General features: G+C 41.5%; 1 protein-coding gene across 1 annotated transcript; it reads right to left on the bottom strand.

The window, feature by feature from the left end:
• Positions 1-27470, bottom strand: LOC141803769 (uncharacterized). The gene is made up of 5 exons (XM_074687769.1): positions 27301-27470; positions 26393-26720; positions 3389-3453; positions 1334-1550; positions 1-1076 (listed from the first exon to the last, which is right to left on the bottom strand). Exons 2-5 carry the CDS (start codon positions 26505-26507, stop codon positions 565-567), a joined length of 909 nt encoding a protein of 302 aa, XP_074543870.1. The 5' UTR covers positions 26508-26720; positions 27301-27470; the 3' UTR covers positions 1-564.

Genomic DNA, 27470 nt, shown 5'->3' with positions numbered 1-27470 from the left:
AATACATGAAGATGCATGGCATCCATTTGGCTGAGTTCACCTGAACATGGAAACAATGTAATGCCTGTTTCTGTGTGAAAAATACAAATATTGCTTCAGAAAGTTTTGGCTTCACTGTGAGTAAAAGTAATTGTCGCACTGGTCCTTTTTTTTTTTTTTTTCAGTCTGTTAGAAACACAGTGTTGGTCCTTAGGGCGTGTCTGTTCTCTCTATCTTTAAGCCTGAGCCTTCAGGTGTTCCCCTTAAACAGTCTTTAACTGGTGTGGAGGCTCTTGCATTATTTAGCAGGTAGCCAGTTAAAAAATCTCTGAAGAGGCAAAAATAAATCCAGACTCCCTGATGAGTCCCCCTCAGGCTCTGATTAGAGCTTGGACCTCCATCATCCAGCCGCCCCTCACCTCGTCCTCACTATTTAAAAATACATGACAGTGAGGTCCATCACTTCCTTCTCCATTGTGTGTGTAACAGCGCCTCCCTCTGGCTCTCCACACTATGTGCCTCCTCTTTGCTGGGGACAGGTCACACCTCTCCTCTTCACTTTATCAGCCCCTCTCCTTCCCTCCTTCAGCCCATGCACATACAGCTGGCTGCTGATAAGGACTGGATGGTCCTCCACGTGGTCTGAGCGTCCATGAAGGAAACCGGCTCGTACCGGTCAGGGCGGCAGCAGGGGTGGTTGCTGACCTTTCTGGCCGTGCGTCTGGGTAGAGAGCCATTTTCCAGCAGCGCCTTCAGAGCGAGGTCGTAGTTTGTCCTTGAGGACTGGCAGGAGCCGACACAGAACTTAAAGAGGACAATCTCATCTGAGTCAAACCCCAGACCCAGGTCCCGAACCCTCATCTCTCTTTTCTCCACACGGCAGTCCCTGCTGCTCTGCTTCGGCTGCTTGTTTTTACCTCTACGCCTTCTGTCTCCTGCTCCTGTCTCTTCCTCTTCCTCCTTCTCTTTCCTCTTCCTCTTCTTCTTTCTCTTTGGTGATCCCTTGGGTTGAAGTTCTGAGGGGTCAGAGGAGCGGGGAGACCGCCCCGCCCAGCGGTTACTGGGATGGTCATCCACCTCATCTATCACAAAAGGATCTTAAAAGGAGAGCCAGGAGACAGACATTAAAACACTACACTAACAGTCAGAAAATAATGAGCAAAACCTCCTGAACAGCTTCACCCCCTCCTCTCACTGTTTAACTGAAGTGACTTATTGTGCTTCAGATGACATGTAAATATATAATGTGCCTGAAACACAAAGCAGATCACGAGGCTCACGCCCTCTTCCCACTCTAATACTGTCTGCTGAAGCAGATGTGCTGTAAATTACACTTTTATAAGAGCTTCAGTACCGTAGAGAGCATGCCAAGTGGAGTAAGGGTCACTGTTGTCTTCCTGCTCCTCGTCCTCCTCCACCTCTGGGAGCGTCACAGGAAGCTCTCGCTCCTCCTGGCCTCCCAGCAGGCCCACGGTGCCGACCGAGTCTGATCCCACAGCAGCAGCAGCAGCAGCTTTCATATGAACTCCCTCCACCAGGGGCAAGAGAGAGATGAACATCCACAGCAGCACCTACAGGAGACGGATAAACTCTCATCAGATGAAATCAGTTTGAAAGACTGTCCTCTATAAAAAAAAAAAAAAAAAAAAAAAAAAAAAAAAACCTGCTATGATTATTTTTAGTCTTTGATTGTTGTACAAGAAGAGATTTGGGACCCCAGAATGGAAATTTCAAAGTTACACTTAAGCTTTTTAATGGTAAAATATCTTCATTGAAATCAGCTTAAACCACATTCAAGTGAAAAATGCAAATTAATTTCACATTCAAAATGCAAAAAACATGAAACATAAATTTCTTGTGATGGGTAAAAATATATCTGGCAGTAGGATTAGCATATGTACTCATTAAAAGATGAAGATATATTGGTTTAAGGAACTAAACAAGAAAATTGTGCTACATTGGATTTCATCTTTTTATAGCTTGAAAGAAAATTGCTTCATATTTTTGTTCATATCTTGAAATAAGAAAAATGCAGTCTAATAAGATATTTTGTGATCACAATGAGCTAAAAAACTTTCCCTAGATTAAAGTTGTTCTTTTAGTGATGTATAGTTATTTCCCTTTGTGTTAATTTTTTTACTTGGTTAAAAGAAACGGCTGTGAAACATGAACTGTGAGCAAACAGCTGGCTAAAACAGACTTTATTGGATTCAAATGTCTCATCTTAGAAAAAAAAGTGAATATTTTTTCTTCCGTCAGCTCAATTTGGTAACAGCTCCTGAGGGAAGTATCAGGCTGTTAAGCAGCTAAATGTTTCTTTGCTGCTAATCTTATCTGTTTGTTGTTTAGTGGTAAAAATAAGTATTAACCAAAACCACCTGAGTTATAAAATTACATCCCCCACAAAAATCATATTTTTTGGAAATGATTCGATTTGAGGACCCACTTGGATTACCTTCCCAGCCCACCAGGGGGGCGCAGCCCACAGGTTGGGAATCACTGGACTATGAGACTTGATATCAGAAATATTCACCAAAAATGTTCAGAAAATGTTTCATTTTGAGTTAATGTGATTTATTTAGGCCTGATTTTCTTGGAATGAGTAAAAAAACATCTGCCTATGGAATCATGTGCTTTTTTTAAGTTTTTGAATCAAGAATTGAGCTTCTTGAAAAGAAAAACAATTTATAAAAAAAAATATACATAGTAGCAGTGTCTTACCCCTGTGTCAGGTTGTTTTACTCATTAAAAGAAATTCAGGTCTCATTTAAAAATCTTGAAATAAGACATCTGTAAAAAAAACTGTAAGGTTAATGTTGCCTTTATTAGGTCTAATAGGCTGTTTTTACTAGGGATTGTTTTTGCAGTGTAACTGTTTTATTACTCTGCTCTCATGCTGACCTTATGCCTTAGAACAAAACTAAATTCATAAAGTCATAGAGATGTAAAAGCAGATAAGAAAATATGTTTGTTCTTACGACAACAACTAAAACGTTCAGCTCATGAAGAGCTCTCTAAAGGAGCTAAGGCAGTGCTTTGTCTTGAGCCTTTTTCATCACAAGTAATCCCACAGGATCTTCTCTAATACTTAAATAATTCTGCTTTCTCTCTGCTCAGGATCAAACCTTCACTAGCTCGTAATTTCAAGTAGAAAGTCTCAGAGCTGACGTGGTTTCATAGAAATCTAATGTCTGAGCCATTTGGGAATGGATCATATTAACAATTTAACCCACACATAACTCATCCTCATCCTCTGCTGGATTGTTTGCAGAGATGGTCATTTCTTACAGGTTAAAACAGGAGAGGGGAGAAAGAGATAGACGATAAAGCACAGGAGGAAAAAGAAGAAGAAGGAGACGGGAGGGGTGTTTTCAGGGTTCACTCTTGTAAACGTCTGTATCTGACAAACCTTGGCCTTTGCTGTCATTACAGAAGCGATCTCAGGTCTACCCTTCCTCCGAACTCTGGTCCCACCTGGAGAGAAAGAGAAGAAGAGGAATGTAAGAACATGAACAAGGCTCCTCTCTGTCAGCTCTCCTCCTCCCAGAACTCCCTTTGAAAAGGCTAACATAAACTAAAGGCACAACATGCGGGCGATATGATGTCTATACATTCACAATTGTCCACATAATGTAAAAAAAAAGAGACTCCACGGGCCCCTGAACGAGCCCACATGTTACATAAATCAAGTCCTCAATGCTCCAGCACGGCGTGTTTGTTGTTGCTTCAGTGTTTGCTGCCGGCTCGTGCGGCCAGTGTTGGCTTGTCGGTTCATACATCCATGCAAACAGAGTGGAAACAAAAGGCAGCATCCGCGAAACACTTGTCAAAAGCATTCTTCAGGGCTATTCCTGTGGCAGAGGTACGAACAGGGGGAACCAGGCATGGCGAGAACACTTCGTGGAGGTCCCGGACAAAAACCACAGAGATGCAGGACAGGTGATAAGAGTGGTTACAGATGCAGATGTTTATATATAGTACGTGCAGGGTGGCAGATACTGCTGGCTGAAACGTGGAGCGCCACACAGCCCGAAAGATGAGGTCATCAGGTTCCTTTGTGGCGCCCCAGAGTTTGGATCTTGGAGGAGGTCAGAGCATCACGTACATCGAAAACTGAAGAAGTGTTCAGTGTACATTCAGCATCCAACTGTAGTTACACGAAATGTCAGAGGTCACTGAGGTCAGGCGGTTCCTCCTCTGAGCACCATGAATAGAATAGAACTTTATTGTCGTAACAAGTACAACAAAATTGAAGTCACAGCAGCAATCAAGAAAACAAAAGTAAGAAAGTGTATAGAAAGTGCAGAAAGGTCCATAAGAAAATAGATGATGACAGCTTGTCCATCATTGTCCAGTTCAGCCAGTCTCCACCTCCACAGGGTCCAGGACTGAGCTTCTTCAGCAGTCTGTTCAGTCTCTGTCTCCTGGATCCTGTCTGCTCACAGCAGGTGAAGCTCTTCCAATGTGGCGTTGGTGTCTGATGTTAGCTCTGTTAGCCATGTCTGTGAATAGCACGATGCTACTCTGCCCTCTGGTATTCCCTCTGTTGCTGGGTTAGCACAGCTAGCTAGTCCATCTTATTGGAGATAGATCTTACGTTCCCAATAACGATGGATGGAAGGACAGGTCCATGTGGTCACTTCTAAGCTCACACCTGAGAACCAGCACGTCGTCCTCACCTCCTTCTCCTCACCTTGTGGGGAAGACATCAGGCCTTGCACCAGTTAGCATTGACATGCTACAGGCTGCTAACAGCTGATTTCACGTGTAAACAATGCAGCCATGGTTACATGTAGGATCTCCAGACAAATACAGGAGCAAAAATAGAAAAATATCACTGAAGACAAAACCAGTTTGGTGTCCATGGCCAACAAACACTACACTACACTACACTGAGATTGAATATTTAAGTATAGTACATCCAAACAACAGTTTAAATATCTCACTAAAATAAAACTAAAGGATCATTGAATGACACCAAGCATCCTTATTTTTCTGATGTACCAGTGTTTTTCAACCACTGTGCCACAGCACATTAGTGTACCGTGAGATGCTGTAAGGTGTGCCGTGGGAAATAATCCAGTTTCACTTACTTTTTCTAAAATAACTGATAACATGCCATTGTCAAGTTGCTTTAAAAGTAATGTACTTTCCTCTATGTTAGTAGGTGGCAACAGGTAACCAACTGCCTAAACACACAGCTTTAGTGACGCATGAGACAGATAGCCTTGACAGTAACGGAGGCATTTTTTAAAGAAATAGTCTGAACGCCTAACAAGACCTGATGAAGGCTCCAGTATGGGAGGTAGTCAAGGAAAGCAAAGATGGTGAACTCAAGGCTGTACATTGAAAGCTGTCTTTTATTCAAACTTACTTTTATCAGGATGCAATGACACCGACTCTAGTGTGCTTGGTGTGGTGAAAAGCAATCTGATAATGCCATGGTCCTAAGTATACGTCATTTCCGAATGAACCACCCAATGCTTCAAAACAAGCAGGTGGACGGTCTTGTTTACCTATGTGAAAACACGGTGAAACAGACAACTTTTGTGGAAAAAAAAAACACAAAGAAGCAAACCCTCAAATCTAGCTACCATGTTGCTGAATCAAAAATGTTGCACACTGTAACAAAGTCATTAATACCACCTGCCTACAAAGCTATTGCTAAGGGGGTGCTCGGCTCTGACGCGGTAAAAGAAGTCAGGATATCAGCTTTGTGTTCATCTAAACAGGCCCAGGTTTCGCAGTGCGTGAGTGTAAGAGACTATATTGTTACTAGGCTACAGAGTGTTATTCTTTTATACTTTTGGTTGGTGGTGTGCCATGGGACTTCTTCAATGTTAAAAATGTGCTGTGGCTCAAAAAAGATTTGAAACACTATCATATACCACATTCATTGATATCAAGACCACGCTTTGCATCTGGGTTTTGTTTCACCCTGTCAGGTTTCTGTTTCTAACCACCGGCTAACTAAACAGCATCCATTATGCGTCAGTCCAGGACACAACAAACTGACAGATGTCATTTTATTAGAGCTTAGAAGTTGTCTTCATCGCGACAAAGATGTTATGAAGAATGCTAAGCTGCAGCAGCTACAGTTATAGGGCACAGGTAATTGATGTGCTGAGGCATTGATTTAGCTGAAATCTAAGAACAGCAGAAAGTTTGCCAGAGATAAAAAAAAAAGGTACAGTTTTATAGCACTTGATGTCTGATCTTTTCATAAGATGAATAATCTCATCAGCCAATGGTGTTTCAAACACAGAGCCTTTGAAGATGTGTCTCTGATCTCTGCTCTGGTCTCTAGTGTGACAGTTCTGTGGCCCAGTGAAGATTTTAAAATAAAAAGGAATAACAGTTAAAGATGCTATGAGGAGGATCTCTTGTAATTGCACTCCCTCGCCACCTTGTGGCCCGGAGTCTTACTGTCGTAAATAACTTTTAGTGAGGTATGTGTTTGTTAAGGCATTAAATGGAGATCAGATTGAAACAAATTTTCTTTGTTCAAGACAACTTTTAACTGGATACAATGCGCTGAGGTAAGGGACTTATCAGTGCAGTTACATAGCCCTACAGTTTGAAACGTGACATCAAGGAAACATTGTAGCAGCCGGCTACATGTTAGCCCTGTGCTTTGATGTATCTGTAGGCTAACAGGACAACAAGTAAACACTGTCAGTTTGTAAATAGTTTAGTAGCCGTTTATATTAAGCCCAGCTGGCAGCTCGGTGCTCTAAGACATATCTGTAATGTGTAACGTTAGTGAATCCTGGTTAGCTTTGTCCTGCCAGTCATCTACCAATCAGCGCTAACGTAACCTCACTCTTCATTTTATTGATAGACTCTCAAGTTTGAACAGACCACTGCAGAATAACTGCTGACTGTGGGTTGGAACAAACATTTTCACAAACAGTTTAGCTCCTGTGTTATAATGTGATAAAGTCATAATTAGCCTAAAGGCTAATTAGCTGTCAAGTAACAAAAGAAAACAGATCTTTGGCAGGTTTATGCATCACTTCTTAGCCTAAAGGCTAATTAGCCTTTAGCTCAGGCTAATCTCTCTCCTGTTTATCTCACCATCACTACAAAAGTAATCATAGAAACCATTTTTAACACAGATCTCTGTGTTTTTATCTCTTCTTATTACTAAACTTCATCAGACAGCCCGGTGTTGTCATAAAGACCAAGATGTGCCGTAAATCAATCTTGTCCTGCTTAACCCGAACTGGAAGCTAAGAAGTAGCTATTTAAAATAACCTGTAATCAGCAATATTGGAGCTGATAATGTCATTTTAAAGTGTGGATTAAGATCAGGCATATATCTAGAAGGGAGACTTTTTCAAGATCACTTTCAAACTCCTCACAGCCCTTTTAAAAAGTCAGAAGTGCCCTGTATTTTATTATTTATTTTTCGGAAGGGTGTTTTTAGTCATGTTGAATATACAGTATTCAATTAATTTCAAATTCATTTTTTTGCCTCATTTTGGCCATTTGAACCTTCAGGTGTGCATAAACTACACAGTTTAATTTACAGCTTGAAAGAAACGTTTTATCAGAATTGGCTCAAATAAGTGATGCATGAAGCTGCCAAAGATCTGTTTTCTTTTGTTACGTAACTTGAGTTGTTATCAGAATTGTATTTAAAGAGGCTTTTGGAAAATATTACTTCTGGGAAGAGACTTTTGCTGTCAAGTGAGGAATTTTTCAGGTTCTGATTTCAAAATCAAAAACTAGTCAGTGTTCATTGTCAATAATTTGTGTTTGCTTTGGGGAAAAACCTAAATGTTTCAGACACGGCAAAAACTGAAAGAGATAGTAAATTCCACTTTTCCTCTTTTGTAAATGTCATACTCTGTTGTTTGTAGCGAACAATACATTGAAAGGTGCTTATCAGCTCCTTGAATCAGAACAAATCTCTGACTTCAGTTTCAGCCTCCTACCCTCATATTCCTTTAAAAACCACATGTCTTCTCTCGGATGTTTTGTTTGACCTCGGCTCTGAACTAAAAACACACTGTATGCTCACGGTTACGTATCCAGGCACAAACTGTTGGTGCATTTGCAGATCTTGCTGATTATAAACCACTGTGTTTATCGAACAGTCAAATACAGTCTCAGCACTTCTGTCTGTGCAGTGAGATGGAGGGCTGACCGAAGGTTACAGATCACAGCTCAGGATAACCGATGATGCTTTTATGCGATCTTGAGAGTGAGGAGTGGGAGTTAGGAAAAACAAAGACTCTGCAACTCAAAACCAAACAGTGCAGACTCCTCAGCTCTCCGTCCGTGCGCTGATTTAAAACCTTTCATCTGTAAAGAGAGGCGGGACAGAGGGCCACGGCTCCTCAGGAGAGGTGCCACTCCGAGACCTAAACGCCACAGCTGGGAGTGTTTAACCCCCTTCAGATCAGTGAGTGGGGTGTCTACATGGGTCTGTCTGCTGGTTCATTTCACCCCAGCACTGTTGAGCTGTTTACAGTCTGATGCCTGCAGCCTTTTCGGGGCTGAGGTGGGCGGGGCAAGAGGAAGAGAAGGAGCAGGACAGCAGCCCCTGAGGAGCTCCAGACTGACACAAGCCCACTGATGTTGAAAGTGTGTGTGTGTTCATGTTCAGGCCCTGATCTGTGTGTGTGTTAAGAAAGTTGGACATGTGTTTCTTCCTTGTTTGGCTGATTAAAGTCTTTGGTTTGTCCATCAGGCCGCATGTCTGCAGCAGGAGAGCGGACTTCTTGTCACCTTCCATTTGCATTGTTGCTGCTTTGTACTCGTGTTGTTCAGTTAGTGAAGAGGAGAAGCTTTCTAAAAACAAGTACAGCCTCTAAAATCAGAGCAGGCTGCAATCTTCTCGTACAAATACTGACTGAGGATGGAGATAGTTTTTGTTGTGGGGATTTTATGAGGTTGAAGAGCAAAGAATTAAAATAATGACCAGACCTTCCAAGTAAGTAGACCTAAAAACATGCACTGTAGCAAACAGGTTTGTCTTACTCCCTGTCATACATGCACAGCCAGAACCTTGTTTTAACAGCATAAATTAAGGTATAATTGATAAATACAAAAAGTAAAATAGGATAATTAAAGCCAAACTGCTGTGATCAAAAAGTAGGGTGCACCCAGTGTTTCAACAGATGTTGTAAACACAACAGCGGACTAACTGACTAACTCTGCTTAAAGTCCCGGTAAACAGGGTGTGGTGCTCTATAACAGTTTAGATCTGGTCATAATCCAAAGAACATGAGTCTGCAGTTGGGATATATTTACACCAGAAACAAACTACACAACAAACACTCCAACGCTAACAGGTTTAATGTTGTGATGAATAAACTCGCCTGAATAACTAGAGCCAAATTTCACTATCCGTGCCAAAATAATTTCAAATATTTTTTATTGCGTAGGCAGTGAGTGGGTTTATAATGTGGTGAAACTTAAACACATTTTTAATAGAGGCCTGTTCCCTTTAATGATCAAGCTAGCTAGCTTGTTAGTTCAGTTTAACTGCAGGCTAAAAGAAGCCCTTAAACTGATCAGATAAATATAAAATTCAGTCACAGGGACATTAAACCTCTTAGGCACTGACATTTATTTTTACAATAATCAAATCCGAAAGAAAACACCAAGGTAAAAACCTAATCGCAGTGATCACTAGATAAGCAGTCTTAATAAGTCCAATTGCCATCGCTCTTTATTTTTTGCTTAATTTAATCAACATTTGCCACTATTTTTCCCTAATTTTATTTTATGATAGTGTTAAAACACAGTGAAGTAACCTTTGCTTTTTTATTTTTTATTTTTTACTGGGGTTGTTGATTTGAGTGTAACTAGAGCACCCTCTGCTGGTGCCCTGCAGACCTCAGCGGTACAACATGTTAAATGTCGTCGACATGCTTTGTCTTGTCCTTGTGTGAGGTAGTGCTGTATTGAGCGATGCTAAAACACAGTTTTACAGGCTAAAACCTTGTTGGTGAAGCCTGCTAATCAATTGTGAGCTTAAAGAGGGGGTATAACACTTTTTGGGGGGGACCTTTATACAGTTCCTCTGATACTCCTGTAGTAGCTTAAAATAAAAACAGCAAAAAAAACCTCTTATTTCTTTCACTCTGGTGTTTTGAAAACCCTTATTGCAGCCTTTGTCTGAATAGCTTCATTATGGCTACTGTCACTTTAAGGCTATCTGCTCCCCAAACCCTCTTCCCTCTGATTGGCAGGCCCTCTAGAGACATATCAGTGGCAGAGCTATGAGCAGACTTTGATGTTTGAGGCCCAGCTCTACAAAGGTGTCATGAACCAGTTTGGGGATCCTTATACAATGACCTCCTTGCTGCAACAGGTCTCATAGAGATCTCTATTTTTACAGACTGTTTTAAGCAGTTTACAGGCAGATTCAGGGGTTCTTACAACACAAAAACGTGTGGGGATTTAAAAATCTGTATAAGTATGAACATACAGCATTACTATTTAAAATCCATCTTTAAGATATGGGGAAGCACAATACCGTCTCTTTAATGTTTACTTTCATTTCCTTTAGTAATTGATGGAGCTTATTACCCCAGAAGTCATTGCAAGAGACGTAAATTTCCTGTTATAACAGAATTAAAGGTATGCTGGTGCCCAAAAGTAAAAGGTTATGATTGATCCACCACACAACCAAAAGTGAGTATCCTTTTGGCTTTTATTCAGCCTATTTAGATTAATCGTGTGTGTAGGTATAAGCTTAACAAAAGAAGTTACAGTGCTGTACAATCAGACTTTGGTACAGAAGGTTTTACAGCTAATCAGTAAGAAATCCCATTTGGCTGAAACAGCTTTCTGTCTGTACGGCTGGATAAGTAATGAAATAATTCCACAGATATTAATTTCAGGAGTATGATTCAGAATTGAGTTATTTGAGATATTTTCACAGCCTTATTTAGATGTGAAGCAGTGTAAATGTGTTTCTGATTAGCGGTTTGGTGCCCACTGTATACGGTTTCACCCTCAGACCTGAGCTTTGCCCACAGAGCCTCCATAAACCTCTCACCCTGTAAGAGAAGAAATCTCAAAGCACTCCTGTGTTTTGCCTCCCTTAAGAGCCAACCCTCTCTGATAATGACCTCCTATTAAAGACACACTGCTCTCGGCCGTGCACGCACAAGCACGTATGTGAAATGTTCTGACCTCCAGCTTTAACCTGTCACTACCGCGGTGCCTGATTGCAGGAGCGAGGAGAAAAACAAGAGTACAGTAAATCACTGCTGGCTCAATAAAAGACACCTGCAGTGTAAGAGGAGATGCAGGAGGGAGAGGTAGAACACCAGGAGAGCCGTCTGATCACTACCAGACACTGAGGAATCTGCAGAGGTCCTGAAAACGGAGCACGATGATATGTGCCGTGCCTACATGTGCCCTAGAGCTCCACTTAAATGCAGTGTGAAAACTGTTTTGTAACCCTGCTTTAATCCTAGTTTTTGGCATTCTGATGATAAGGCTTGACAACTTTTCAAAAACATGTGATCAGGTTGTGATGTGATGCCTTTTTAAAATCTTTTTCTGGGGTCATAGAGAAGTCTTGTTTGATAGTTTTGTGTTTCAGGCTGATGATGACGTGGTGCCATGTTTCCAGGACATAACGTGATCTGTAAAAATCATATTCTGCAACTTTCTTCCATGCTTTAGACATATTAAGTGCTCTCGTCCTCTTACCAACAGAAACAATTTCACTCTTCAGCGGTTAGTAACAGCGTTTCTTAACTGTGTGCCAGCAGAAACGTCATCGGAGTAAAAAACCACAGGAGCAGCAAAGGAAATTCATTAGATCAAAGAAAGGTGATTTAAAAGGAGAGAATAGGTTCTGGTCCAGGTGAAAGGAAATGTGGAAAAACTAATTGAACTTCTGAATGGGACAAGCCTAGAAGAAAAGATAAGGTGAACTCAGAGAAGCGAGGGGATGACAGAAAAAACGGTGAAGAAAGGGAGCGTAGACTGAAGCCCGATCACTCTGTAATCCCATAATCCCTGGCAGGCAGGCAGGATGTAATTGCTCGTTAGTGCCAGTTTCCACTCTGAGGCCTGTCACTGCTGGAAAACCGCAGAGCGCCGGCAAAATGAGAAACAGATAGCAGGTCCCATGCCTCAGTTCAGAGAGGCCCCCCACCTGAACGACCCCAAAACACACACATGTGTGCGCACACACTGACACATGCTTTTCTGTCTGTCGCTACTTCTTCTGGTAATCCTTTCACTGCCACAAAAACACATGATAAAGCCTTTTAATTTCCCACACACTGTCAGGACACACACATACACACACACACATACACACACACAGGGGGCCAGTGTAATCAGAGGTGTGGACACTGCACAGCCTGGAGGAGGAGGGTGAAGAGAGAAGGTTTCTGGATCTGAGTTTCATGAATCTTGTTGACCTTGGGGATCCTAACAGTTTTTCACTCAACCTGATCAGGTTAAAAGATTCAAATAGTCAAACCTGAAAAAATTTAAAACGCTGCAGAGTTAAAGAAACTCTCTCTGAGTCTCCACCTCTCAAGTTTAACAAACAGGTACAAACTAGGGATGCACGATATTGGATTTTTGCCGATATATCAAAACCCCTTTTGGCCAATACTGATACAGATACCAATATTCACAAGTTTGTTTGTTTTTTTCACTGTAAAGAAAGCTAAATCTATCCTGTACTGGAATCTATATGTTACTCTAATTGTGACGGTCTTATTTGTTTAAGAAACACACATAAAACAAGACAAAAAACATTTGATTTTACCATAAATAAGAAATGTATTATTTTTTCAAAGACATTCAGTATTGAAATACAGAAAAATAATTTCTTTAGATCACATGAACCTTAAATGTACAATGCATTTTTAAACATAACCAAGTTGCATTTGATTGTTTTAGAGCTACTGTAACAACCTGGTGACAGACACAGAGCTCTGCAGTGCAAATAAATGAAGTGCTACATTTTATTTACGGAGCTTATTTTTCAGATGGAAAATAATAATAGTCCTAACTGAATAGCACCTTATCGGCTGTGGCTATCGGCAGAAATTTTCATATCTGCCGATACCGATAAACGTGTTTTTAAGCTTTTACCAGCCAATACTGATATTATGCTGATAAAATCGTGCATCCCTAGTACAAACTATACTGCCTGTTAATGCTACAAAGCATATATTATATATTTGAAGCACAAACGTATATTGGCCTTTCCATCATTCTTTAAACCGTCTTCCATCTGCATCAACTTTTCTCTTCCTGGACATTTTGGGATCATTGTTTTATTTCTCAGTTCTTTTTGTTTGGAAAATGTGAAAACACTGCGAACCAGTCACTTTGGGAGTTACAAAATCAGTTGTTATTATGGCTAATAAACACTTTAGACTAATTTATTAGAAGACAATCAGACCTTTAAAGCTCTGGCATGGTGGGCCACATTTGGTTCATGGGCCTTGAGTTTGACACATGTGCTACAGAGCAATACAACATAGTGAGTTTGATAGCATTTAACTAACCATGTCTCTGGTTCATTATAATAAAGATATATGACGTGGCACAATTTACCTGCCAACACTTAAAAAATAAAGGTTAGAAATTGAAAGGGGTCAGTGAACAAATGTTTTTTAAGTGTATATGACATGGCAGATTCTAAGTGTGATGTATTTATTCATTCCTATGTCACAGTATAGTGGTGAAGCTAGGTTTCCCCCCTGATCATGCAGTTGTTACTGAGCGCACATAAATAAAGTGATAGCCGTCATCTTGAAGATGTGCCTCACTCTCTTTCACTCTCCCTGACCAGCAGCTATCACATCACAGTGGATGGTTATCCACTATACAAGACTTCACTTGGACCAAACCCTTGCAGCTTTGCTGTTGCCTTTCAGCCTTTCGGCTCCATGGGGTAGGGGTAGGATGGTAGTGAAGGGGTAAGGTGCTGGACCCTTCTCTAGGCAGTTCAGGCACAGCTGGCTAACACTGGATCTATACTGGCCCTGTATCCCTGACAGTTTGCACACATCCTATGAGCTGGACACAAAGTGCTCCTTGTAGCTGAGCTGCAGCTTCTTTTATCTGTCATGGCACAGTTGGTGAAGGAGTAGGCCGCAGTGGTGAGGACAGTCAGTATCTCATCAAGTGACAAGCCTGAAGCTTTGGTGATCCCAGTCCACTTCGTAGCCTGAAAACCAAAGCTGCCCTTTAATGGTTTTGTTCTGGAGCTTGGATGGGTTGTAACTGGAAGCACATCCCTGAGCTTGAGAGGCAGGCAGCAGGCCCGCTGACTGTCTTGCTGGGGCCAGGACAGAATCATATAACATGTCCTGGGACCCCCCTACCCTGGGCCCGGGACATCAGGCCTATTTGTCCCTTCTTATAGACGGGCCTGCAAAGAGGTTTCTGGGGCACTGGTCAGGCGTTGTAGATGTGGTATTGGGTGCACAGCTAGGCCTCCTGCACCACTACAAGGGCCAAACTGGGACACTGGGGACCTGAAGCTACGTACCTCAGGCATTGGATATTGCGACACAGAAGCCTCATACCCAAGAAGACGGGGACTCTCAGTCCAAATTTGGATCTGAAGGGAATCAACAGACATCTCAGATGTCTTAGATATCGACCATAAAAGATGTTGACAGTCTAGAGGATGAGACTGTCCGTCTGATGAAGAAGCTGGTTTTTCACCATAAATCTGATGTTTACTTTCAGATACCAATCAGGAAAGGGAACTGGTGGTTCCCCAGGTTTGTCTTTAATGACAGGTTCTGCCTTTTGTAATATCCTTGGCTCTCTGCATCTTCACTGAGCAATTCCTACTCCAGGGTCACCAACAGCCTCTCGGCCAAAAGGAAGAAAGAGCTGGTCCTAAACACTAAAGAGGACAATTTCTGCTCAGGAGAGACATTTCCCACTAAGGGACCGTTTGTCCCACTTCACGCTGGAGGACAGAGTCGATTGACCACTGTGTTTCTGCCTCCAGGGCCTTATATGTAGGTGCAGGTGGTCCTGCAGCCAAAGATCCCTTCCTAAGATTATGTCCAACTTTGTTTTCTCTACTCTGGGCAGGTTGAATAGCTAAATATCTGTGACCTGACCCCATCAGCCAACCTGTACATATGAAATATGTAACAGAGTGGAAAGATACTCGCTTCACTCCATGAAAAACGATTTTATACCAGTTTGTTTTGTTCTTGGTGCCCCCTGTTATTGCCCTGTAATTTTAACAGCAAATGTCATCTAGCTGTCCTGTAACATTTAAACATATCACCAACTGGAAATCTTTTCCATAGAAAATGTGAAATACAAGTGTTTCAGCCATGTTTTAGAAACCACTTCTTCTGACAGCTCTTCCACTGCTGTGGCTTCACACTTTAAAGATAACTTAAAGAGCAATGGCTCCTGATGTTTGGGAGGAAACAGCACTGAAGTTACTGAACATTCAACTCAAATGTTCTGAAACAGGCCCTCACATAAAATACTGATGTTGTTATGTATCTCCTGGCTGTGTACTTTCTACTGACGACTGTTTAATCTTCGATTTGCTGATGCTTTTTCATTTAGTTAAAGAGATGTCAAAGAGAACGGTGCCTTTTTAAAGCTCTTCCTATAGGGTTACACTGCACAGCCTGGACCTCATTAGAAGAACCTATTAGAGGAAAACTTATCGATTGCCGCATGATGAATCTACGTGATTAGTGTTTCAGTTCACTGACCCTGCAGCCCTCTTTGTACACCACAGAGGGAAGCTGCAGGAAAACGTGTCTAATGGTTCCTCTGCAGGATAAATGGAGCACTTGTGGAGAACAATGTGTTTGAAGTGTATAACTTCTGGGATAATGTCCTCACACATGCAGGTTAAAGCTGCCAAAGGTGCTGCAGAGAGTTACAGCAGGTCATTAAAGCAGCGGGATCAGCAGGTCACAACAAGCTCAGTAAAGTGCACGTTTGCACGGGGTGTAAAAGTGTCATCTGTGACCAGCATGTTCACCTCCAGCTGCAACTCTGATGGCATTATTACAGCAGATGGAAGGGAAGAGAGGAAGTTTCAGTTGTTGTCTCAGCTTTTAAATGCATCCAGCTCCATTGAAAGAAACACACACACACACACTCTGACATTTTATTACAGCCTTATATGTCTCATGTTTTCAGCAAACAAACTGAGTCGAGTGACGACAACAGTATAACTGCAGTCTAACAATACAGTCTGTAGATTTAGCTGTGTGCATATCTCAGACACTCCCTCGCTGGTTTCAGATATGCAAATCAAACATTTCTGCTCTGCTACATGCCTGACTAATCACTACTTGTTTGGTAAATGAAACGTATACGTCATTGCTGTTATTGTCGTTGGAAGACGCTCAGTTCCTGCCAGGACCTCATACCTCGCTCGCATCACGTGACTTTAAATCTCTCACTAACATTTCATGAAAAACGTTTACAAGCTTAAAACACAACCAGCATCAGAGCTCCTAATTACTAAATTGCAGATCATTTGCATTATTATGTGGTTTTATGACAATGTCTCCAAATCCACAAGTGTGGAGGAGACCGTACTTAGTGATGTTTTCAGTCAGGGGCCTCAGATCCCATCTGTGCACTGCCTGCTGCAGGCTGTCTCATCAGATCAACACTTAGAAACAACTTTGGCCACAGATTTAAAGACTTTCAGAAAGTGTTTCAAAATGGTTATCTTTTGCACGCTATTAGACGACTGTTTCACACATTCATGTTAAGAAAAAAGCACAAGCAAAGGTTGAGCTCTGCTTCTTTTAAGATGACTTTAAAAGCTGAGAGTTAGTTCAAGTAGGCCATGCAGTGCAGCTGGGCCTCCAGAGCATCAGCCACTCTCAACACCAAATTGGCAAATAACCACACGCGTTTTCTTATTTCACTGTTTTTGTACGTGAGCTCCTCCTTTATTGCTGTGTCTGACTTTAACAGTGTTGAATGTATTATCTCCTGAGGAGCTTTGCTGCTGCTCTCCCTGCCTTGGCTTTTCATAAGTGAAAGAGAGGGGAGGTGTGCTCTTCCCACCTCAGGCTTTGGCATTCCACATACAGACGTGTTGAAGGGCATGGGGCTCTCATAATGCCAAATAAGTGATCTTTTTTTTTCCTTTTCCTGACTAAACTACCTGTTCACATCACATTCCTTTGATACATGACAGCATTTATTTCACAACAAATCAAACACTTTAATTTATGTCTTTGTACTGACTGGATTACTACTGCTGCAGGATAAAACTAAGTCACAAAACTCTTTCCCATACCCCTTTCACCCCTAAAATAAACAATTTATCAGAACTATAAAGCCAAAAGTGTATTTTCTGACATGCTGATGTTGCGACAGTTCTGAAACCTGCTGAAGGTCTGTTATAGCTGTAGTTAAAGGTGGAGCAGACGCCCCATGTTCAGATGCTACTGCCCTCATCATAAAGGTCAGTTCACAGCCTCTGCAGCATTAAGGCTTTCGCACACCAACAGGTACGCGAATAAACGGCATGAAATTGTGAAAAATTTGGAGGTGGCACACTCAAACTCAGTAGCTATTCTCCTCCAAATGATGTCTTTGTAATAGTTGTCTCTGTAGTTTTTATGTCTTTAGTCGTAAAGAACTGGGTGCTGGGACACAAACACAATCAATGTTGAATGTTTTGGTGCGTGACTTGTCAATGACAAGTGTTTTGATTGGCCCGATGTGAACATGTTGCAAGCAAAACTTTGGAAAAATTGTCCTCGTTCCGAAAAAATAAAAGCCCCAATATCACTCGGTGAAAGAACATTTCTGGTGTGAAAGCTTGAATTGAAAAACAGTAGGTTAGAAAAAAAAAATAACATGCGAAATATTCGCACGAAAAATATGCGTCTGGTGTACTAAGAACTTTAGGCTCCCCATCACTCCCCTTATTCCCAACATATTTATGGCCACTCTCAAGCTGTTTTAATAAAATTTAAAAAGCTGAAAAATAATAACTAAAAAAGGTTTGTCTTGTATGCTGAGACACAATTTTATCTGGTTTTCAATTAAATTAAATTTTGAAATCCTGGACAGGGCTCCAGGAGTCTGAGGAGAAAAAAGGAGTTGTTTGGTGTGTTTTTATACTGTTATGTTTAGTTAAATATTAATGTTTTACTTGCACATGAGCTCTTTTTTTATCTCTTTTTTATCCCATTCTTACATATTGTTCTTCTTGAATATTTATCAGGCTTGAGGGTGGATTTCCATACTACCTGTGTGTAAACCTGTGCTAGTATGACAATGTAGCTTCTTGAATTTCACGTTAACGTTGAGGGTGTCATTTTCTATTTGGACCATAAACAAATTCATGGATACAAAAGTTTCAGCACATAAATGTGCAACTGATAAAAGTTGTCCACCGCTGGGTCAACTGACAAGGCATTTTGATGCTGTTTGTGAGGAATTTCAGTTTTAGCTACCAAAGTTTTAACATGCAACACTAAAGTTCTGATCAGCTACTTTCAAAACGACAGTGTAAACCCCAAAGTTCAAATTACTCCATTGGATTAAGCTATGAAAACTTAAAATTTGTTAATAAGTTCAATTTACTCAAATGTCTGAGTTGTCAGAGTTGGAAATGATGATTTTTGAGTAGATTTAACTTTTGTTACTGTTTAAGTAAGAACAACTTAAATTCATTAGTTTGTGACTGTGTTTTGTAACCGTGAGGTTACAAAACACAGTAGGAGGGGGACGCAGGAGGAGGGGACGCAGTCAATATGAGACCCTGCTGAACTTTTAAATGTGCAGCAGTGGCACAGGTTCTCTGTGCTCCACATTATACAGACTGTTTGTCTGCACTTCACAGCATGGACCAGCTGTCTGTGCTCCTTGTAGCATTGATCAGCTGTCCATGGACTGACTGTGTCAAAAATAAATAAATATATCTTTTTACACTTAATTTTAAAATTGGCCACTATAGCATGACAGTGCAGTCAAAAATTTAATTTATATAACATTAACCATTAGGCTCACTGGGAGAGGTACAAGACCCAGTGCCAAGGAGCACAGACCACCAGTCAGTGCTGTGGGGCTCAGACAACCTGTGCCCCCTGAAGAACAATATTTTAATGAACAGCAGGGTCTCATATCTACTGCCTTCCCTCCTCACTCACGGTTACCAAAGTTATGAAATTAGAGCTGATTTTTGTTGTGACAGCGTTTATAACCATGAGTGAGGAGGGAACACTGTGGATATGAGACCCAGCTGTACTTTAACATGTTATTTAATTTAGTTTTTCAGATCTGCTTAAATTTTTTATTATTACATTTATCTAATTCAAAAGGCAAATATATTGACATCACATCTTTCAGTTTTGAGTCAGGTCAACTTATTATGTTTTACAGTGATATGCAACATTTTTTAACATTACTTAATATTTTAATTTGTTACAAATAAGCATCAGGTTTATTTGATTAAAGACATTCAGTAGAATGATTTTCCATCATAATCATAACTACTTAAGATGTTGAGTTAAATTAACTTGTTTCATTACTTCTTTTTTTTTAAGGTAACTGGTTTACAAGCATTTTTCAAGTGAACTCAATTTATCCAGGTTTAAAGTGTACAATGCAAATAAGGAAATTTTAAAGAAAAAAGAAAAGTGTAATGAACCTGCTGTAAGATTTTCCACATCAGCTGTACTTTCAGTGATGTACAACAGCCTCTACAAGATTAAGAGTGCAGGGTCACTGGAAAGTTTAGCTAATGTGCAGTTAGCACCAATTAGCCAAGCGGAAACCCGTAATGCAACAGACATATATGCGTCTTGTGACCCGATCAGGTAAATTAAACAGGACACCATCAGTCTCTGTGCATGGAGTGTTTTTCCCATGAGCCCGGAGACAAAGACGGCCTCCTGACGTGACACATCTGTGTGTCCTCACCGTCTCGCTGATATTCCCTCTGTCTCTGGCTGAGGCCGTCTCCCCGTGTCCCTGACCCTAATAACACAAATTCCTGCCTGATTAAGTTGGTTTTAAAAGGAAGCCACACAAAGAGCGGTTGGGTGAGCCTCACCTTAAATGGAAACACATTTTAGCCACGTTGGAGTGATGATCAGACGGTAGGGTTTCACTTTCCGGTGTTTGTGAGGATGGTGACATTTAAAAGGCCAAAGAGGACGGATAGAAAAAAAGTGCAGAAAGATGAAGATAGAGATGCAAAACATACGTCCAACAAATTTAAATCCTGCCTTTGTATTTGCTCCTCTCTGCTGTCTGTCAAACACACTTTGTAAAACAGATATTCCCACTATGATGTAGTTTTAAACACTCACACACACAAATCCACACACTCACCCACAGAAATCCCCTCTCCCGCCTTCCACCCACCCCGCGACCTTTCCTTGCTCCCATCTCATGTTGTTATTCTTCCAAATTAAGCCCACACTGAGCCCAAGAGTAGCGCTCAGAAAAGTGGCCATCTGTGACACAAACACACACATTCACACACATTGATCATTATGAGTGTGTCTTGTGGGTGAACCAGCGCTCTCCAAAGTGTTTCCGTGTCGCCCGCTCGTGCCCCAGACAGACTGCGTTTAATGACCTGGCCTGATAGTTCAAAGCAGCCCCTCAGACGCTGTGATTAATGAATCTGACCCACTAATTTCAGAAGAATACAGCTTATTGTATCAAAAAAAACAAGCGCCGCACCAGGCTAGTTAACATTCTTCAGTATTTCGAGAAAAAGTTGTTTTAAGGAGGGAGATTTTTCGATAAGGACAGGAGTTTGCTTTATGTTTCATCAGCGGCTCCAAAGTATTAACTGCGCCTTTGTTCTGAATGATTTAAGCTGTTTGAACTCCAAGAAGTCAAAGTGCTCAACAACAGCGAAACAATTCAACATCAGAGGCAGAAATTACTCCCCAGCATGCTTACACGAGATTGTGCGACATTACAAACGCAGCAAACAGAAGTAGCATGTGAAGCGTTTGTCCGAAGGAATACATCTAACAAACTGAAATTCCTTTTTGTCGGATCATGCCTCCTTCAATTTGCCCTGAAGGAATCATCGTGGCTCTTTTCGAACTCTAAGCACTTCCAGATTGAAGTTGCCCCGTGGCAATTTTAGGTTGCATAATCAATCTCTTTCCCTCTGTCTGTCTCTTTCTCTGCAGTCTCCATTAGTGAAGGGACAGATCAACCAGAGTAACATTACACAGCGAGGCCGAGACACTGCACTGCTGAGGACGAGGCTCACTGCAACAAGCCCACATCCATCAGAAACTGACACGTTCCCACCAACCATAGAGGACCTTACACAACGTTACTGGTCACTTTACTGGTCGTAGGCCTTTCATGTACCGGATAATTTTGCGGCAAATGCATTTGCTGCTCTATGAACACTTTATCCATGTGAGGACTTCTCAAAGCTCTGAGTTCAGTCTGTATCACTTTCTCTTCAGCACTTTTACAAAATTAAGCTCTGTTACAGAAAACAGAGATATCTCTGTTGAAACGACAACTTGAGAATGCAAACATGGCACATTGTGAAATCAAGAAGCTAAGGATCGTAAATCTGGTACCAACCAATGGGCAGTGGTAGAAAAAGAGCACAGTTGAAATGCAACTAAGGCCCCGTTTACACGACAACGTTACATCTGAAAACGCTGAAACGCAGTGAAAAAAAAATCAGAGTTTATACAGGAACGCTGAGGGACTGAAAACACTGCAGTAAGCATGCCAGACCTGTAGGTGGCTCTCTAACTGTCTCGTCCAAAAGCGTCTTTTGTGAGATCTCCAGTGAAGTAGTTGAGCTGATCATCTTGTGTATTGGGGAATACTAAGTTAAAAAGTGGAGGAACAGATGCATATTTTGTTGAAAGACAGTCAGCAGATACTGTAGATTGAGCAGCACAAGCACAACATGGTAGTTCGCGACGATCGTAACAACAGTACTGTTGTCCTGTTGTATGCACTCGCGCAAGGCAAAGTGTGACATCACTGAAAACGCCAGCTTACTGTTTACAAGTCAATGGTGTCAGCAGCATTTCAGAAAAATCCCACTCTGGAGGCCGTTTTCAAAAGTTTGCGTTTTAAGTTGGCTGAAATGCTGTTTTCTTGTAAACGTAAGGCTGAAATGCAACAAAACTTTTGCATTTCACCCTGAAACCATTGTTGTGCAAACGGCCCCTTAGTAAACACAGTACTGACTGCTGCCCTCTTAAAAGAAGTTTCATTTGTTTACAACACATTTCTAAGAAAACTAAGAAAACACAAACTCATTGAAAACCTTTAACTTCAAGTTTAGCAAACAGTGAACCAATACTTTGCATAGGTTATCCATATTTTTAAACCCATTAATAGGACCACTGTGGAGCTACAATTAAATTCAGACTATTAGTGACTCTGTGAAGGAACCCACAAATACACAAACAGATCTGAAAATATGCAACAGATTTACAAGTGTGAACATGGATCCACACAATTGTACAAAGGTCTGTAAATGTGCACCACGAACTGTAAATGTTTGACCAGTTCAAAAATATAAACAAGTCATCATTTATAACTGAGCTAGTTCTTGTAGACCGTGTAATATATGGACGTAGTCTCTTTGACGTCACCTGTTTGTTACTGAACACAGTAATGAAGCCAATTGTCCGCGGGGTCCATATCAAAATTGCTGACTTCAGGCAAGACAGGCTTTGAGCCTCCTCACCAACAGCTGTCTGCCACCTGAGCTGCACCTGATTAGACCAACTCATGATCTTAACATCTTCTAGAGCACTGAGTTATAATAATAATAATAACTCAAAAATTGAAATGAGTTTTTCAGACTCAAGCCATTTTTGAACCAGGCTGTAAATATTATTTTAATGGTGTAAAACTTTTTTTGTGTTTTGGCTTGGTGTTAATGTGGTTACTGGTCTTTCTGAAACCAGCCATCAGTGGACACTGGATGAACTGCCGCTTTCAGCTCTTCCACATAGGCTTCATTTTTTTAACAGGTCGTTGCCCCTCGGGTAAGCCTCTCAGTTAGCTGTCTGTTAACGTGACTTCTGCGAAAGCTCTGGTGGGATAGTGAAACAGTTTGAATGCTCGTGAATTTAGGCTTTAAAGAGCAGACTACCAGACCAAGTGCCACTTTGCTCCAATGGTGCTGCAGTAACTACAGAGCTGTTATCATGGCAGCTTCATTTTCAGCTCACATGGCCCAGTCACTCAGTCACTCAGTCATATATGGTTGGGCAAGCGTATTTACCAAGTATGATGTTTGGTAAGAAATTGTTCAATTTGCAATAAGTTATCAATATATTCCTAATTTAACATTTTAAAATCTTACCACAGTTTCTGTAAACTAGGCTACACGTCATCCAGCAAGTAAAGAAAAGTTATTCACCAAGAAATGCTGCTGAGAGGCAGATTGGGAAATCTGTTTAATGAGACGTAATCGTTTGGAAATTTAAAAAAGAAAATCTATATTTAGTGTCAGAGATTCTATAATTATATTGCACCAATCAAAGATATATCAATACTCTGCCCCATCCCTACCTTTTGTTTATAATTCTTAAAATATTTATTCAGCTAAGTTGTGTTTCTTTCTTCTTCCTTCTTTTCTTAAAAAAAAAAAAACAAAAACAAAAAAAAACAACTTTTTTTTTAAGGTACAAGGGGGATTTGGGGGGATTTTTTCTAATTCAGTGAGAAAGAGGAAAACTTGCATTATTATATTTTCTTAAAATGAGAAATTTAAGCAAACAGTTTCTGATACAATCTCTTAAACAGAGAAAGTAAAGTTTTACAGCTTGACAATTATTTTAGTACAACACCTTTGGTTGAAATGAGATTTAATATTTGTAGGGGTGTTTAAAATTGTGTTGAATCCTCTGGAAGTTAAAAATCACTTTCTTTTTTATCCTGAAATGAGTATTTTCTGTCTTCATCAAAGTTTGCTCCTTCCATCATGGCTTCCTTCTTACACCTCTGTGTTTGTACGGTAGCTCAGAACAAAAAACTAGTGATGGGTGCGTTTTTGTATTTAGCGAGTTGCCGCACAGAAGGCAAAGAAATTGTTGTTGGATGTTTCAAAGGTAAAATTTGGACAAATGGATATTAATGCAGCACAGGAGCTTTGTATCCCTAAAGACCACTGTCACGTCACTGACAGAAAGGTGAGTAAGGCCAAGTATCAAATCAGACTGCCAGGAAACACTAAATATGTCATTTCTACACACTACATTTGAGAAAGTCAAGAAAACAGTTGCAGAACATGATAGCAGCTGCTATGTCTCAAAAAATTATTAAAATGCTCTTTTGTGAAGGATATGCGTGGTAATAAGAATGAAAAATGCTGATATCTTGTGTTATTTTGATGACGTTTTTACTTTGGCCTTCACAGACTTTGACAGAAAACAAAAAGACAGACTTAAACCCGCAACACCAACTAACAGCATGCTAGCTCTCATAAAGCCACATGCCAGTTAAAACAAACCAGACCACACATCAGGAGGCTGCCGCTGCAGAGAGCACGCTGGCCTGCTGTACCTGACCCTCGACTGGGCCGCTGACCCCCTGACCTTTGACCAGAGGAAGTGAAAGCCGTGGCGGCCTCAAGGGCAAGTGTGAGATGCCTGAAGCAGACGCGAGGCTCTCATGTTGGAACCTGAGAGCAAACTGGCGATTTTAGACGACATGAGTAAAGAAAAACGAGGTTGTTTCACGACATGTTTTCACACAATTTATAGGCATTTAGAGGAGGAGGCAGCTGGGCATGTGTGACATGTCTCAGGTCAATCTAGTCCAGATTTATCAAGTACAGCAGCTGTGAAAGAGACAGAATAAAAGGACTTTTAACATCAGAGGGCTGCTTTTGTTGTTGTATGCACATGACAGAGTGAGTCAGTGGGCCACTGAGTCATAGAGAAAGAATGAAAGTTCATCCACTCATCAGGGTGACGCATCATGTGATTTTACTCTACCAGTGGACCAATCCTGACGGACGACAGAGTCAAACCTTAACTCCTGATATCAAAAACAATGTTTAACTAAAAACAATCTCAACTTGGGGCACCTCTTAGCTGAAGACCTTTTATACAGGACAACCTGGTGTGCAGACCACAGACTGAGTGAAACATGGACGTAGTCTCTGAGCGTCACCCTTTAGTTTCTGATACAGAGTTTTGAAGTTCATCATCAATGGCGTTATTGAAAAAAAGCATCATAACCTAGCTTCATTTGAGTTTGATTGAGGTAAAGAGACTTCTTCAATGCCCACCTGTCACTCAAATCAGCCATGCCCTTATATGGGCAAAACAAACTCACCTGCACACAGTGTGTGCCAGCAGAGGAATTAGGTACTTAGACCAAACCATTTTTGAACCAGGCTGAAAACTGTTTTTTTTTTTACCCACTTCTTTGTTGTGTACATGGCTCCTGGTGTTTTTGCAGCCGGTGGGATCTCAATGAATTAGGAATTTTTACACGACTGCAGAGACTTCACATCTAAAGATCTGAGGTTGCAGCATGGTCTAAGACCCTCCTTTAAATAACCCAGCATTAAGACATTAAAAGCGAGGACTTTAGCACAACTGTGCTCAACAACAAAGTCAGAAACAAAAAAAAACTTCTTTAGGCAGAAACCTGGAGCAGAACCAGACTCACAGGTGGACAGATGTCTGCTTAGACTGGATAAACTAAGTCAGGGGGATAAGCTGAACTCCATCTACCACTGACCCCCTCAGAGGTGCTGCTGAGGAGTGAAATAGATGCAGCTGTGTGTGTGTGTGTGTGTGTGTGTGTGTGTGTGTGTGTGTGTGTGTGTGTGTGTGTGTGTGTGTGTGTGTGTCCGTCCCTCACTTTGATATTTAGATTTGCAGCCAACCACCACAAGAGAGGGTCACACTGGAAGACTTCCTGACCACCACTGCTTCCTCCTCATCCATCCATAGGAGCACACACACACACACACACACACACACACACACACACACACACACACACACACACACACACACACACACACACACACACACACACACACACACTGCCTGTCACTTTGATTTACATTCCCCCAGCATTCTAAGTCACCTTCTCGCACCTTGTAAAAACTTCAGACCATAGATCAGAAACTTCATAAACTCTCAAAGAACAAACACCCCCTCCTCAGAGACAGGGTTTCATCAACACCCTCAATAAACACTGAATTCAGTCATAACCTGACTCCGGGTCACACTGACCCCCAGCAGCCAGAGGAGTCTGAAACAGCTGGCAGGTGCGTGCGAGTAGATGAGAAAAGAGCCGCTCAATCAAACATCAAACAGCTTCTCTCTGTTGTCACAGCAAACATTAAAACAAGAGACCTGGCCTGCTTTTACACAACACCACTCATATAACTACAATTAAATACTCATCTGAAAGTCTTTGATATCAGCTTCAAACTGTTTAGCAAACTGAGCAAACTTACTGGCTGTCCTGTGCGTCTGTGGCTCCGTGTGCGCACCGGAGAGGACCGGAGAGCCGCTTCTTCCCCGCCCGGTGCAGCTCATGTTTCCGGTTATCCATACGCAGCGGTGTGACATGTTGTACAGCTCAGTGTAACGGCGTGTAAGTGTCCAGAGCAAACTGTCTCCACTGAGGCTGAAGCAAACATGAAGAATCCATCTACAGCGGCTCTGCCTCAGTGCGGAGAAGCACCTCCTCCTCCTCCTCGTTTTTTACGCGGCCAATTTTTTTCCCTCTCTGTCTCACTTTGGCCGGTGTCCTGCCACGGCTGCTTGAAGAGTCTCAGCACCCTGGGCAAGAACAGGAAGGATGCATGATGAGTTGAAGACACATTATTCCAAAAAAGTTCTGTAAGCTGGACCTGCGGTTCAGATGAAGAGGAGCGATCTGATCTGATTTTTACTGCGCACTGTAACAGATTCCTGGATGAAATTAATCACGATTTATCGTTTCTTGTTAAATGTGTCAAGATTTTTCTTGTAAAGCTGCCCTAAACCTAGCTTCAAATTTAAAAAGGACTGTAATTTAAGAAAGGATACGAGACCAAATGAGCTGTTAAATTGACATTTCTGCAGACGGAAAGTTATCCAGGTCAGGACAAATAAACTTTACAGCTGAGTGGCGCATGCAGCCTAAAGCCTGTATAAAACCTAATTAGACACAAGTTTGGTTGCAGTGTTATAAACACTCAAACACGGTGGAGCAGACAGAAGAACACACAGCCACTCACACACACACTCACACACACTCAGAGTGTAGAAAATGTTTGTCCTCGATCTGCTGCTCGTGCCGTCTCCCTGCTGACTCACGTCCAATCAGCGTTTAATGAAATGAAGCCAGTTTTTCAGGCATGACTCCCCCTCCGCTTACCTCCTGTAACCTGTTCAGTCTTGTCTCCAAACAGCGTCTATGCTTAATGAGTAAATAACTCCGCAGGAAATTTCTCACAACATGTTCGGCGTGTCTTGGAGCTGAAGTCAAGGTCGGTACAGAATCACAGCGTCCACGGAGAGACTGCACTGTCCCCAGATTTGGGACCA

This window comes from Halichoeres trimaculatus, unplaced genomic scaffold (genome assembly GCF_033239565.1).
Source record: "Halichoeres trimaculatus isolate MK-OKI-2021-1 unplaced genomic scaffold, fHalTri1.1 fHalTri1_scaffold_15, whole genome shotgun sequence".
NCBI classification, from domain to species: Eukaryota; Metazoa; Chordata; class Actinopteri; order Labriformes; family Labridae; genus Halichoeres; species Halichoeres trimaculatus.
This window is presented reverse-complemented; position numbering and strand designations above follow the sequence as displayed.